Source organism: Montipora capricornis, chromosome 2 (assembly GCF_036669925.1).
Source record: "Montipora capricornis isolate CH-2021 chromosome 2, ASM3666992v2, whole genome shotgun sequence".
Lineage (NCBI taxonomy): Eukaryota > Metazoa > Cnidaria > Anthozoa > Scleractinia > Acroporidae > Montipora > Montipora capricornis.
The window spans coordinates 42,990,476-43,006,425 of record NC_090884.1 but is presented as its reverse complement, the minus strand read 5'-3'; the positions used below and the strand labels follow the sequence as shown (position 1 = coordinate 43,006,425).

Here is a 15,950-nt window from a genome sequence, read left to right as displayed (position 1 = left end):
GAATACTAGTATCCAGTGTCTACTCATAACGAGATCTAAAATCACGCCAATGATGCCTTTGCCATTTGGCGTGAAATTTTAGACGCCAAAAAAGAAGAATTACATTTTTTGGAATGTGCGAAAAATTGTGTTCCAAAGAGGCAGTAACGAAAGGCGTGGACGTCAGTCAGGGAAAGCTATTTAAACGGATTTGTTGCGGGGCTGCCCTCTTGTGTTAATAAGAGCCAATTCTTTCAACAAGTGTCAAATAGTACGTGTCTACCATTGCGAGTATAAACGGGACATTCATCGGCTATAGTCTGCGGTCGTTGGATTCGTTGTGTTGTTGAATCGTCTGTGGGTGGTATTGTTGATTTCTTTTACGCCTGAGAAAGTTAATGGTGTAGTAAGAAGCAAAACAAAAACAGTTAAAAACAGTGTTGGACACAGGGGATTTAAAACAATGCTGGCTATATATTGCATGAAGCAAAAACCACAAAGATACCATTCTGCACGCACGTGAAGGTTACGATCAAACTCGGCGCCTTCAGGGCGGTGTTTTGAAAAGTTCAATCATCAAGGAATTTCAAAGGTCTGTTTTATTTAAAGTCACGGTAACATGACAAGCTTAAGGGATTTTGAAAGATAACCGGCATTCGAAAACTTGTAAACGGCCAATACAAATTGTTTGAGAAACAGGATTTGATGAAGCTACATTTAGGGATCCCAAAACAATAGTTTGCCATCAATCGAAGCGGCTTGATAATGCAATAGCAAGTTTGTTTTAGTTTACCTTTTTCCTTCATTGTCGGCGATTTAGTTTCCAAGTTTCTGGTTTTAAGCTGAAATACCGACCAGCTAGCTATTACTATGACAGCAGAAGGTGCTCAAATTAGCATGGAGGGACTGCATTACGAGAGACAGAGACTTTCAGCGTTGGTTTTTGACCCTCTTCAAGAAGTCAAAGACTTTTTGGCTCGAAATTTGCGGTCCAAAGAGGTCGATCGCATTGTGGAATGTCTTCGTTATGCTATTCGAAGAGACACATTGAAAACTGTCACTGATGGTGAAGCCTTAATTGCTGTTCTCAATCTGTATTATGGAAAGGATAACTTGCGAGTTTTAGAGCGGCTTTTGAAGAAGATAAACTGTTACGATCTTCTGGAGATTTTGAACGAATGGAACGTGGCAAATAATCCAGTAGAAACGCGTGTTTTGAGAGGTACGTAATCAAATATTCCTACTATGTATTCATTAGATATGAAGGCGTTGTTTCATAAAATAAAATTTCAATTCTTGATTTCTGTATCTTTCAAGGGTTATTACGTGACAAGAAAATAATTTTTTTCGCTTGACCCTCTAAATACTTACGACAGTAAATGTAATTATTCCACTTACGCATTAAATTAAATCAGTGCACGACCCTGATGTTTTGGTGGGTCGTTTCAGGCGGTTTCCTTAGATGACGTGTTCACTGACCCGTTGAGGCTACTTATTTCACTATGGGGAAACTAAAGAATTTTTAGTATAATTATGGAAGTTTGCTTTAACTTTTGAAACTATTTTCTGATGAAGATTGCTTTGTTTCAATATATAACCAGAGGCAATATAAAATTAGTCTGTTTGGTTTTTCCAAAAGCTAATTGATGAGGCCCTGTTAGGGTTTTAGTCATCCCTAAAACTTTGGGGGTCACTTATCCCTTATCCTTAAACTTACTGAGACTGCTATCCCTAAAGTTACTTGTCTTTGGAATTAAACAATAAGTGGCAATTTTTAAGTGTAATGCAATCTGTTTTTTAACAGATAACCTACATTGTAATACTGCATAATTATACAAAAACACTACAGTTTTATATGAAGTTTATACCTCAGAGTCCTGCGAGGACTGATCGAATTAAAGAGCCTGGGAGCAAATCTTGGACATCTTGCTTGAAATCATTCTCATCCCCAGATCCCATCGTTTCTCTTAGCCAGCAGGGGTCTTCACGTGAGAAAATGTAGGATTTACAGTCCCAGATTCTAGGACTTCCGGAGTTCCTATATAAGTTGTCAATAGTACTAAACATGGCGGCACTCAAAAGCGTTACATTCGAAGAGCCTCCATGTGAAGCTTTAAGTGGCGTCAACTTAGAGAATGTGTCCTTTTGGGTTGAACTGGGAGAAGCAATTTAAGTAATATCATGTTACTGACTGGCTGTGCCACTTCTGGTTCAAGATTTTATTATTCTCAAGATAACCAATGAAAAAATTTGAATTTTCTACATCTCCAGAGCCCTTTGTTTTCTCGTGTGAATGCCACTTTAAAAAAAATGCCATCATACCAGAGATGCTAACCTCTGGGTATCTAAAATTTGGATATTTTTACAGTTCCTACCAGCACTCCCCCTTCCCCTACCCCCTCAAAAGAACATGCATACACCCACCCCCTGTAGCCTAGCATCTCCTTTAGAATACAAAAAAAAAAGTCTGCTGCCATTGTAAATTTTGAACGGGAAATTAGCGGGAAAACAGGGCCCCTATGTCGAGAATTAATTTTATTGGTTAAACGGAGACCCAATCAAACAGAAAGCATTGTTTTTGTTTCCTCAAAGGACCATTAAGTCCCAATAGAAACTGGAAACAATGCTTATGCAAAATTTTGGGGACAAACAGAGTATAGTGGTATTTTTGAAAGTGGCCTATTTGGACTTCCAATTCACTTTTATTTGTTTCTTACTTAAAATATATACACTTAATGTATGGTCGCGAGGGGACATCAGGACTCGAGGGAAACCAGAACTAACTAGTTTCATAAGGGACCAGACATTAAGTGCTTTGTGCTGCAAGTGTTTCCGATCTTACTGTTATACGGTACAAAGGTACAAAGACCATACTGTAAACCTTCGAAGGAACTCCATCGTCAGGCCCTGCATTAACACTGAACGTTTTAAAGATAGCTTTTTTAATAGATTAATTTTTAAATATAATCTAGCTGTGTAAATACCCCATATGAAATTTTAATCAATTTAATCTTTTTTTATTCATCTTAATCATTGTAATTTTTTACTGTAACATCAGATATGTAATTTTATGGGATGCCTTTAATAAAGACGTTATTATTATTATTATTATTATATTATTATTATTATATATTTAGACTTTTCCTGCAACAATCGTAGCAAAAATCTGGAGCGGGGAACAACTGCGGAATTGTATCCTGGTTGGGATACATGTGAATTTTGATAGGGCCATTTGACAAAGAATCAACCAATCACAGTGCGCATTTTGTTGAGTGAAAGGCTAGGTACATGTATATATCAATAATAATCATTAGATTTATTGTTTTAAATGTTCCACCCGAATTAGCCTTGGAGCATTTACACTTTTGAGACAAAGGGGGGGTAGGGGTCAGTTGGCAATTCAACTTCAACAGAAGGATTTCTTGAATCCTTTCATCCTTAACAGGTTTCTTAGGGATGAGTAAAGTCTTGGTGTTAGAGTAAAATTCCTCTCTTTGAAGGGTAGGGGTTAATTAAACGGTACATAATTTATGAGTGGATCAAGATGTTGTCAACCCTTTTGGCCATGAGGGGTTATCCATTAAATAAAATTAGCGTTAGTAAAATTGAGGAAGGCTCTATTTTAAATGTCTAAACTGTTTTTGCCACTTTCGTTTTATCAATTTTGCATCAGGGACAGACGTATATTTTGATCAAAATCATTAATTATCATAGCCATTAGTACGTGTCCTTTCAATAACTTAATGATGTCAGTGAATGTTACTCGTAAATGAATTCTAATGTGATGCTTTTTTTTTTTTTAGAATGTGGGTATTTCCCTTTATGGATAAGGATCAATAATGATTTTGCATGGTTTGTGGGAAACAAAAGACGCATTTTGCAAGGGACCAAAAGCCTTTTTAGAATTCCGGAGATAACCCCTGGAGACCCAGATTTTGAAACTCTCATCTACATGGGGGTGTCATTTGGCAAGAGTGATCTTTTGATTTATGTCTTGGCTCCTTTGTGCACACGCAACTACATTCACACCTCTCTTGGAAGAAATGATGTTCGCCTTGCCTTGGAACAATTGAGCATAACTGGCATTTATTTTGCAAGGTATTCTGAAATAAATGGATTTGGCAAGGATCTCTCAGCTGCGAGCTTCACATCAATTGATGACTCAATGAAAGGTGATAACATCGAGTTCACAGATCAGCCAAATTCACGAATCACAGTTTCCAATGTTGGAGTAGACAACAATGTCCTCTACAAGGATACACCTGATCCAAATAATAAGCATTTTCGGTCAACAGTCCTATCTCAAACAAGTCCTGAAGGAAAAAGAAAAGATGTAAGAGTTGTGCAAGGCAGTATTGGTTATGTTGATCCCCCATCTTCTGTTTCTAACTCAAGCCCTCCTAACAGACCAGCTGAGCCTATAAGAGTTGTGCGACCTAAAATGATATACCTTCAGAGAAGCAAGGAACCATCCACAGACATGGTAGACTCATCAAGAATTCTTCAAGACAAAAAACGTGTGGTTGAACAAACTTCACAAAGCTTCAGTGCGTTGCAGGTCGAACAATCTAAAGCAGGTAACCTGGATGAGACTTCAAACTATGATCACAGGAAGCCGACAAGAGGTAGAAGGAGTTTCAGTGGCGAAAACACTTCATCAGACTTTGAATTGTGTAAAGGGGGCAGCAAAGAGATTGGTGGAGAGGCTTCGCCATTCCACAGCTCACCAAATCCTGACAGCAAAAAGCATTTCATTTCGACTGCAACCTTTCAAGTTAACAAGGGTAACATGAATGGAGTAATAAAAAAATATGATGAGAAACAAAGATCTGATCAAAGCCACTTCTTTACAGGGCCTACTCAGAATGGTAATAATGCCTTTTGGTACGAAGATGATACTCTGGAAGACTTTCATAAAGAAATGATTCCAGAACCAGAACCTGGAAATACACAGCTGCAGTTTGGTCAAAATGAAGACTTTCCTCAGGTTGAATTGATTCCTGAGCTTCAGGCTGAAACAGCCAAATATCCCAAAACCCTAAATGGCTTTGGCCATTCCCCTTTAATTTCACCACCTCAAGGTTTTCGTAATGCCAAACCCATAGAGGGCAAACTTGTGAAGGTCAAAACTACATTTGTTGAAACACCATTACAGCCGATGTTATTGTCCACAAATGAGGAACATAATCCTCCTCATGGGTGGGAGAGCCCTCGGCTTAGGACTCAGAGACCCCAGGAGTTTAACAGGCCAACAAAAAAGTTAGACTATGATGCTTCCTACAGATTGCCTGATCAGGTATCTGCTGCATATGACCAGGACAGCGTAGAACCCATATTTGTGCATCGCAGGCCATTCTTGATGAAGGTGGACACTAAAATTGAGTCAGAGTATGAGGATAGCGTGTTCACTGACACAGAAAGCCGTGGGGATATGACTCTTTCAAGATTTGCTACTGGTCCACCTTCTTATCTGCCTCCTCCAGAGTATAATGGAACTTCTAAACGATCCCCTGGGAAATTATCTGATGATTCTGCTGGTACAGGTAATGCCACTTTTGTACAGCTCACTTGTATACTTGAATAGTTAAATTAATACATCATTCAATACGTCGATCATCAAGAGGTAAGTTTTAAAGCTTTGCTGTGAAAAATAGTGGTATTCATTTTCCGGTGTGCTTTGCAACAGTAAAAACACACACAAATTTACGTCATGCATAGATGTAAAAAAATAAGACTAGACACTGTAAGTTTTTCATGCTTTGCAGACTCGTTAGACCGATCGTACAAAAGCACTCTCCTATCAGCGGCAAGTGTGACCTCCATTTGCAGACAAGTAAGTACAAGGCAGGGCCAATCATCTATTTTTAACAAGGTGACATGTCCCCTTAAATCCTAAATCAAACAAGAATACGCGGCCTGTTAATTTTTCTGATCAATTTTGTATGTATCAGGGTTGGAACTCTTTCTCCCAAGAAAAAAAAGGCTGCTCTTTGCAAGAGTTATTTATGGATGAGTCATGACATTGTATGTTGTCCCCACGAAGAATTCCTGGCGTTATTACGCAATGGCATACTTTGCATTCCTTTATCATATATTATCAGTAATTTTATCTTATCTTCCATCAGAGCAGAATTATCGATGAGATGAAAAAAGGGTTAAAAATTCCTGATTTCCCATAGGTAAATTGGTATATTTTGGATAGAAAGTGGGCAACCAACCCACTCTAGACTATCACGTCCTCTTTAAAGTGCACCTCAACCCAAATATTTTTAGTCTCTAATATTGATCTCTCCACGGAAAGCAAACATGTTTGACGATTCTTACCTCAAAATTCGCTTTTTATCTACCGGGCGAGATGTGCAAAGTTATCAAAACTGGCAGTAATTTGGACCCACGACCGTTATGCTAGAGGCATGGGTCTATTCTCGATTTTACGTCACAAACTGCGTTGCAATGCAAAATTTCTTTGAAAACAGGAATGCAAAGGAGCTTGTGACGTAAAATCGAGAATAGACCCATGGCTCTCACATCAGGGTCATGGTTCAAATTACGGCTAGTTCCTCCTAGTTTACGTGGCTTGCACGGCACAGAAAATGCGAAAGTCTGGGTAACAATGCTGACATGTATATGTTTGCTTTGGATGGGGAGATTTATAATTATTAGGAACAAAAAATATTTGGGTTTAGGTGGACTTTAAAACTTCATTTGGGAAACCAATGCTCATATAGTGGTAAAAGTGCTGTTCTTTGTTGTATCTGGCTTGATTTGTTTATGGTAATATGAAGGTATGTAATATTGTTCAACTATAGAAAGAGATGTTTTTGAGTCGTGAAGAATTACAAATGAGCATTCGAGGAGCAGAGGGCAAAGAAGTTGAAAGACAGGTACCAAATGCTTTTGTCAATTCCAGATATGAAAATTATTTTCTCTAATACACTGCATTAAAAAAAAAACAGAAGCAACGGTAATCCCACATAATTGCAATTTCTCTTGTCTATGTGGAGTTCTAGCACGCATGTAGCACCTCAGGTGTAAAAAGATGGTTTCCGTGAATGGTTCCTTGCCATATGCATTGCCTATCTTTAGGTAACAAGACAGTTTTCCCTTTCAGAATGTTTTATGCAAGTGAAGCTATGATCCTCGCAGTTATGAACGCAATTTTAGCAATTGCGTAGACAAGCCTGAAAAATTCAGGACCTCAATGGGGTTTGAACACGTGACCTCACGATGCCAGTGCAATGCTTTAACCAATTTACTGAGCTATGAAGCCACTGATGTTGGGAGCTGGTCATTCAAATGTTCCCGTGATGAATGAATCAACGAAAAAAATCATCTTGCGAAAAATAGAAGTGATCCTCGCACTCAAGTGGACAATTTAAGCAATTGTCACTTTTATAGATACCAGAAAAATTGAGGCAGCTTCAACGGGATTCAAACCCATGACCTCTGGCGCGGATGGCGTGCAATGCTCTACCGTTTGAGCTATGAAGCCACACCATTGGGAGCAGGTCAATTTGTTGGCATGAAAGGACTGAGGTTTTAAACGAAAAGTAGACTGAAGTGATCATCGCAGTTTCCACTTTATAGACACCTGAAAAATTCAGTTGGCTTCAACGGGTTGGAGCCTGGCACATTTGTGATGCCGATGCAATGCTCAACCAACTGAGCTATGAATCCACACAGTTGGGACAGATCAATTTGTTGGGTTCATGTGTTCACGTGAAAGGATCCTCACTTAAAATATACATTTCCTTCATTCGTACTCCATCTTGGTAAATTTTCAATACCAGATCTTCATGTTGGCATTAGCTGTTTGCACTATTTACAACACTAGCACACTAGCAGCAGTGCTTTGTGCCAGGACAAAGTGCATTCTGCAAGTATTTGAAATAGCCTTAAAATTATGACCGGTTTTGTGTGTTTGTAGACGGAACTTTGCAAAGAGCTTATGATTGCAGCCAAGGCAGGTGATAAGGAAGAGGTTGAAAGAACAGTTGATGAAGGAGTTGATGTTGACTATCAAAATGAGGTAAGTGGTTTATCCTTGAAATGATGAAGGATAAGAAGAAAAAAGCAATGTCAGTGGAAACCTAGCAGCAATCAGAGATGTACATTTTCCTGGAAATGCATGTTTGCTATTTCATCATTGATTTGGACGACATTATCCCCTCCTTCTTTCTCATTCTTTCCTCGTTTTTTGCTTGTCTTCCTTGTTGTTCTCTTTCGTCTTCATCTCTTTTTCTTTCTATTTTCTTCTCCTTTCATCATTGATTTGGATGACATTATCCCCTCCTTCTTTCTCATTCTTTCCTTTTTTTGCTTGTCTTCCCTGTTGTTCTCTTTCGTCTTCATCTCTTTTTCTTTCTATTTTCTTCTCCTCTTCTCCCTTGCATTCTCTCAACTGCTCCTCACGTTTTTCTCTTATTTCTTTTCCATCCGCATCCGGTTACTTCTTTCTCTATTTCTTGTTCCCTTTATTCGTCAATTTTAAAGTTATCAGTGTATGGTTATAATTATTTGCAGTTCGGTCAATCAGCCCTAATGGTTGCCAGTTGGGAAGGTCATTTGGGAATTGTCGAAATTTTACTCAATGCGGATGCAGATCCTGATCTTCAGGATGGGGTAGGACAGCTGTTCATTCCTTTTCACACAGCATTGTACACATTTTAAGTTTATTTCCTTTATCCCACGTTGGGGTTGATTCTAATTTTTTTTTCCTATTTATGAATTTGAAGTTTGGAAAGTCTGCATTGCATGAGGCAGCACTTGGGGGCCATCATACAATCGTCCATCGGCTGATCTCTGGTGGAGCGAAGATTGATCTTACGGACGAGGTTTGTAATGAAAAGAACATTCCTACGTACTTGCTATCCTTGATTTCCCTTCAGATTCGGTATCGATGATATTTATTTTATTTTATTTTATTTTATTTTATGAATAAATGAATGATAAGTTTACTTATACACGGTTAAAATATCAGTCTTACATAGAAATTATGTGAAAATTAGCGACTACGGATTACTAAAATTTACCTAAGTAAACGCATGCAATGATTGTATTGTATACAAGGGTCAGATGGATGAAATAGGCCTTTTGCAACAAACGATCACATGGTACAAAATGCGCCATGCTGGAGGGCAAGTTCATTATTATTCCCCCACTGGAACATTAAAAAAAGAGAGGCCTGAACCAGTCAAGCTTGACTTGCCTTTGTTTTAATGTCCCAGTGGGGGAATAATAATGAGCTTGCCCTCCAGCATGGCGGATTTTGTACCATGTGATCGTTTGTTGCAAAAGGCCTATTGCGACCTGTTGTTTTAGTTCCCCAGAACTGAAACACCTGTAAATCGTGAATACGATTGGAAGACCGGATGCATTAGTTTGACGTTTTTTCTTGGTTTGAGCTGAATAAAGCCTTGTGCTGAATAAATGATTAGATGAGAAGGGACCTTTTGCTTCCCCTTCTCTCCATTCTTGTCTATGACGTGCGGAACCTCATTGTTCAAAGAAGATGTTGTTTGTGTAAAAATCAGAAACAAAAGTATGAAATAATATTACTGTTTCAATGATCCCCGTTTTGACAGGAGCAAAGGACTCCGTTACACTATGCTGCTATGAGAGGAAAGAGAAGAATAGTTGAAGTGTTGCTGCTGTTTGGAGCAAATGTCAGTCTTCTCACAAAGGTAAAAGTTGATAATCGTCATCCTCATCATCAGGCCTATTCTACATGTACAAGGGAAGAAGAAGACGAAAGTTGCTATGACGGTTACCTTGCGAGGACAGTACCATAACGTCTTATCTTTATTTCTCCTGTTTTGACAGCCTTGTAAAGTAAAATAATCGGCACGAAGGCGTAATTTCAGGAACAATCACACTTTTTTTTACTGCAGTGTCCGTCCATGGAAGAGCTTAATCGAAGTCGTATCAGTCAGTTTTATATCTTTTGAGAAAGAGCCTCAAAAGAGATAAAAGCATGGGTGACTTTTTATAACAAAAACCTTTAAATACCTACACATTTTCTAAGAAAAATGCTCAGCCTGATCCTTAGAACTCTCTCCCAGTTCAATAGAAAAAAAATCATCTACAGATAGACGGAACTGCTATGGGCACGAAAATGGCTGTAGCTTTTGCCAAGATTTACATGGCATCAATAGAGGAAGAGATTAAGGCTAAGCAATCACGAACTACGAAGTTGGAGGAGATATGCCGACGATGTGTTTTCCTTATGAGACACGGCAAGAGAAAAAAAAAAGGACCATTTTATTGAGCATGCAAATTATTCCCACCGTCCACAATCAAATATACGGCTGAAGTCTCCCAATCTGAGATAACATTCTTGGACAAGGCGAAAGATTAAAAAAGGAGTCAACCTAGATTTGCACACCCATTACAGGCCTATTGAAACATTTCAGTACACTTACTACAACAGTTGCCACCCAGTAGGCGTAAAAAAGGGTTTCGTAAAAGGACAAGCTCTAAGGCTTCTAAGAAAATCTCTTCTAGAGTTACGTTTGATGGAAACATGGAATTCAAAGCACGGCTTATGAGGAGACGTCACTACTCACCAAACGTAGTTGACAGTGTCCTCTCGGAGGTTAATTTTGCAAATAGAAATGCGTAAAAGAAACTTCTACCTTTTGTAACAATATTTCAACCAACTTTTAAAGAACATATAACTGGACAAATGGCGTTTAATGCAAACCCATCCTAAACTGAGAGAGATATTCAAGGAACCGCCCTTGATCTCTTTAGGAAAGGAAAATTGCTGAAAGATATGCTTGTCAAAGCCAAACTATAAAGGTTACTAGACCACCACGGACACACAACAGGTGTCGCGTTGGTCTGTCGACCCATTTTACACAAATGGCATTTAATTGTAAACCAGCCTAGGCTGAGGGAGATATTCAAGTATCCGCGCCTTTGATCTCTTACAGAAAGAGAAAATCGCCAAAAGATTTGGTTGTAAAAGCTAAACTATAAATTAAGGCTACTAGAGCACCACGGACACATAGCAGGAGTCGCGTTGATCTGTCAACCCATTTTACACAAATGGCATTTAATTCAAAACCAACTTAGGCTGAGAGAGATATTCAAAGATCCGCCCTTGATCTCCTATAGAAAAAAAAAATCCCGAAAGGTATCCTTGTCAAAGCCAAACTATAAAGGCTACTAGAGCACCACGGACACATAGCAGGAGTCGCGTTGCTCTGTCAACCCATTATACACAAATGGCATTTAATTCAAAACCAACCTAAGCTGAGAGAGACATTCAAGGTCCCGCCTTTGATCTTTTATAGAAAAGGAAAATCGCAGAAAGATATACTTGTCAAAACCGAACTATAAAGGTTATATACAAGTGTACAACGGACACATAGCAGGAGTCGCGTTGGTCTGTCAACCCATTTTACACAAATTGCATTTAATTCAAAACCAGTCTAGGCTGAGGGAGATATTCAAGGATCCGAGCCTTTGATCTTTTATAGAAAAGGAATATCGCTAGAAGACATGCTTGTCGAAGCCAAACTGTAAAGCACGGACACATAGCAGGTGTCGCGTTGGTCTGTCAACCCATTTTACACAAATGGCGTTTAATTAAAAACCAGTCTAGGCTGAGGGAGATATTCAAGGATTCGCGTCTTTGATCTTTTATAGAAAAGGAAAATCGCTAGAAGATATACTTGTCAAAGCCGAACTGTAAAGGTTACAAGGGCACCACGGATACATAGCAGGAGTCGCGTTGGTCTGTCAACCCATTTTACACAAATGACATTTAATTCAAAACCAGCCTAAGCTGAGAGAGATATTCAAGGATCCGCCCTTGATCTCTTATAGAAAAGGAAAATCGCTAAAAGATATGCTTGTCAAAGCCAAACTATAAAGGCTACTAGAGCACAATGGACACACAGTAGGAGTCGCGTTGATCTGTCAACCCATTTTACACAAATGACATTTAATTCAAAACCAGCTTAAACTGAGACAGATATTCAAGGAAACTCCCTTGATCTCCCCCTTATAGAAAGGGAAAATCGCTGAAAGATGTGCTTGTTAATACCAAACTATAAAGGCTACTAGAGCACCACGGACACACAACAGGTGTCGTGTTGGTCTGTCAACGCATTTTACATGGTTTGAAACCTGTTAACTCCGTCGCGTGCTGCATTTCGCGTTGTTGGTGGTATAGGTCGATCCAGAAAATACCATAATACTCTTTGTTTGTCTCCCAAATTTTGCATAAGCATTGTTTCCAGTTTCTCTGGGGACTTTACAATGGTCCCAAGAGAAAACAAAACCAAACAGTATTATGGCATTTTCCGAAGTGGTCTATAGGCATGAAAAACCTTAAATAACAATGACCACAACCAGGTTTTCTGAACCCGCGAGACTGAGCACCGCCAGCAAACCATTGTTTTAACGAAAACCGCTGGTCAGCAACCTGGTTCTGGTCATTGCTGTCTAAGGTCTTCCTATAGGCATCTGTTAATTCGAATTATGTGGACAAGTCACACAACAATCCGTCCAAATCCCTTCATGAGAACTGAGATTACCACACTGAAATGCATCACTGAGTCGTCTTACATAACCTTTGATTACTCTGATTACTCTATTGGCATTCCTTTAATTTTACTCTGTCTTTTATTATTCAGTTCGCTGAATCAGCAGTGGAGTTGGCCTATTCTTATCATCATGATGATATCGTGGATCTGTTGATGGCCTCTCGTGATAAGGTAAATATTGTCGGATTATATCGTTTCCTTTATTGTTCATCTTTCCTTTGAAGCTAGTATTGTGAGTCACGCTCCGCGTTTTTTCCTCGTCAGTGTGTGGCCTTTGGAGCGAAACCAGACGAGGCGGCTGGACCAACCCTCAGTCTTTAAATAACTTAGGAGAAAGTGCTGCCTTTGTGGTGACATCTGCAAATGGGTGGCCCTCTTGGACAAGGACGATAAACCGTAGGCCGCGTCTCACAACACTTATTAGGGACCTTAAGATCTACGGCGGCGACGTCGACGAAAACGTCACCTCAAAATAGAACTTCGCTGTAGTAAAAGTCTTTCGCGATTATTCCACCTCGCTCACTTCGTACAATGTGGGCGAAGTATCCGAAAAATAAATTGGTACGAGCGGTTTCAGACTGAAAATAGAGAATGAAAGATTCTCTGTTGCATGATCACGTTGTCGTCAAAACCTAAAATTTAGTGATTTCACGTCGTCGTCATGCAGGGAACCGCAAAAATATGAGCTAAAATCCGTGCTGCACGTGCAGCACGATTATTTATGCTCTTTTAACCAATGATATCATTGTTTTGTGGCGTTTTCGTCGACGTCGTCGTCGTAGATCTTAAGCTCCCTATGAGGGAGCTTTCGCAACGGCGACGGCAACGAGAACGTCGCAAATGTGCACATTTAGTGAGTAAAAGCAATAGCTTTGCACGCTCTGCTCGTACATTTTTCATTTTTGTACATTTCTCTCACGTTTTCGGCAAATCTTTAACGTGAAGTGACAATTCAATGGTTTTACGGAGAACTTGAACACAAGGCAGCGAATTTGAATTTTCTGTCGCAGCTTGAACACCGCACCTCCTAATTCACTTCCTGGAAAGTTACACTAGTTTTTAGAAGTTAGGCAAACCGACAGAGTGACGAAAGAGATTCATAAACCAGAACTTGCAATTTTAAATGACGTTTTCGTTACCGTCGCGTCCTAGATCTTAAACTCCGTATTGATTAGTTCGCGAAGTGTAGGGCATCAGCACGAAGCTCCTGGTGTTGTGGTCAGGCCTCATTTCATTCATTCATGGGTAGGGTGAGAGCGTGATTTGGGTGAGAGCGCTAATGGATTGATAGCGGCGACCAGCGGAGCGTGTACATGCTGATGTCTGATCTCACCCATAGGTGGCTTGCTTGTAAAGCGCATTTGAATATGTATATGGAAAATGCTTTATATAAATTCATTACCATTACCCTTACATGTAGACGAGGTTCAACCTGCGTACTTGAGATGTGAATTATAAGCAAAGAGTAATCGAATCCACCGGAAAAGTGAAACTTCCCTTACTGTGATTGCTTTGCGGACCACTGATGAGCTATGAAAAGTGTGCCAAAGTTTATAAGGTCGCGGAACAAAAAAACTGTCCTCCGCTGTCGTTACTACAACGCTTTCAATCCAGGGTAAGCCTTCGTATGCCGTAGCCATCCGATAGACATTGTGAGTGCACTTCAACCTAATGTATAATAAGGCTTAGAGACAATAACTCTCCAGGGTGCTTGTAGTTCGTCTAATAGCCCCGTTGCCATTACACCTTTAAGAATAAGTAAGAGAGAATTTTAGAAGTACTAACACCATTTTTATGGGAAGGTTTTACGGGGTTGAGTTGAATTAAAAAAATTGCTTGTTCTTTATTGTCTTTAGAAAATTCGTAAAGAGATGGAAAGTCAGATAAGAAAGCAGAGGTTACGGCTCCTAAGTTCGACAACCTCTTTGCCGAATTTGTCCAAAGTAAGTTTATTGTTCGAAGTATTTTTTCCCTTTTAGGGCTGTTGGTAGTTCAGTGGATTCCGGACTATCGAACGGGGATCCAGTTTTCGAAGCATTGCACTTCTACATTAATCCAGCACCCTTTAGTTAACCATTAACAGTGCTCAAGCATAGACCGTATTTATGAATAGCGGCCAAGGAATTATTCCTTTCTTCTTGTGCTAATAAGACCACTAGCATCGTTTTAGAGCGAGGCTTGAATAATTTATCGGCCGCCATTTATGAATGCGGTCTATTGCGCTCTCTGGTATCTTAGAAGCAAATTGGAAGACCTTTAACCGAAAAAAAAAAAACTGCCTCTTTCCCGTTTTGCAGGTGTCATCAATGAAAGATCTTTCCCGATCAAGGAGCCGCCCGGATCTAAGAAAAAAGAAATCTGTTTGCCCCATTCAGTGAATTCCGAGACTGACTATGCATAGGTAGAAGAAGTAGATAGATTCGAGTAGTTCTCTTACGGATTCCTTGGAACCATTCAGTAGGTAGGTGGACAGACAGGTTATCATGTTGAATCCCGAAATGGAGAGGTTTATGTGGCCTCGGACAAAGTATACTGGTGTGTACAAAGAAAGACGGTCGTGCACATTGCTTGATTTTAACTGTTAACAGTGTTTATTGATGTGTCCGTTATGTTGTAGTTTAGGGCTTAGTTATTCTTGAGCTTGCATATGTCTCGTAGAGCGCTATTTGCTTGGTATTGCGGTAATTCAGGATTGATGCTTAAAATTTTATGTACCTTAGCTGGGAGATCTCACTCATCTTACTAGTACGCATGTGATTTCATGACGTTCAAGTTAATGGGCGTGACCCTCTATTATTTTGACTTGTAATAACTGTTTTCATTGACGATGAGTACTCGTTTGTTAAAGGAAATGAGCAAACCTGTATTTCTATTCAGTCAAAAAAGTCTCATTCTTGTATTTATAGTTGCTCACGTCTCCCTTTTTCTGTACATTTTATTCTACGGGTCATATAGGATGTGTGCAGAAATTTTGGACCGCAGTGAGCCCTTGATAATAATTCCAAAAATGCGCTATGGTTTTTACTGTTTTATTTAAAAATTTGCTAGAGTTTCTCCCTATTTCCTTTTTATACATTTTAAAATTTTGTTATTTAAACATATTTCTCACTGTTTTGCCCTTGGCACCTTGGCTTAACTAGAGGGATTACAATAATACAAAATGTTAATATTGTTTAATATACAGGCTCACACACACAAATTTTACGACTGCAAATTTACTTATAACAAAAATTAATCAAAAACTGGCCACTGAGAAGCCATTAGTATTAATTATAACATTTTGGACTTCGGGGAAAATAAGCACTATTAACATCATAATTTTCAGACTCAGCACCATATAATAATTAATTCAGCTATTTTAGGAGTTGTTTTAAGTTATTTGCAAGTCAGAATAAAGTAAGTCATCCTCATCCTTAA

General features: G+C 39.2%; 1 protein-coding gene across 1 annotated transcript; it reads left to right on the top strand.

Annotated features, from left to right (window-relative positions):
- Nucleotides 1-51: 51 nt before the first annotated feature.
- On the top strand, nt 52-15,732 carry LOC138022613 (uncharacterized). The gene is made up of 11 exons (XM_068869668.1): nt 52-1,201; nt 3,783-5,522; nt 5,745-5,812; nt 6,789-6,863; nt 7,907-8,008; nt 8,503-8,601; nt 8,715-8,813; nt 9,564-9,662; nt 12,624-12,704; nt 14,390-14,476; nt 14,831-15,732. Exons 1-11 carry the CDS (start codon nt 850-852, stop codon nt 14,909-14,911), a joined length of 2,883 nt encoding a protein of 960 aa, XP_068725769.1. The 5' UTR covers nt 52-849; the 3' UTR covers nt 14,912-15,732.
- Nucleotides 15,733-15,950: the final 218 nt, after the last annotated feature.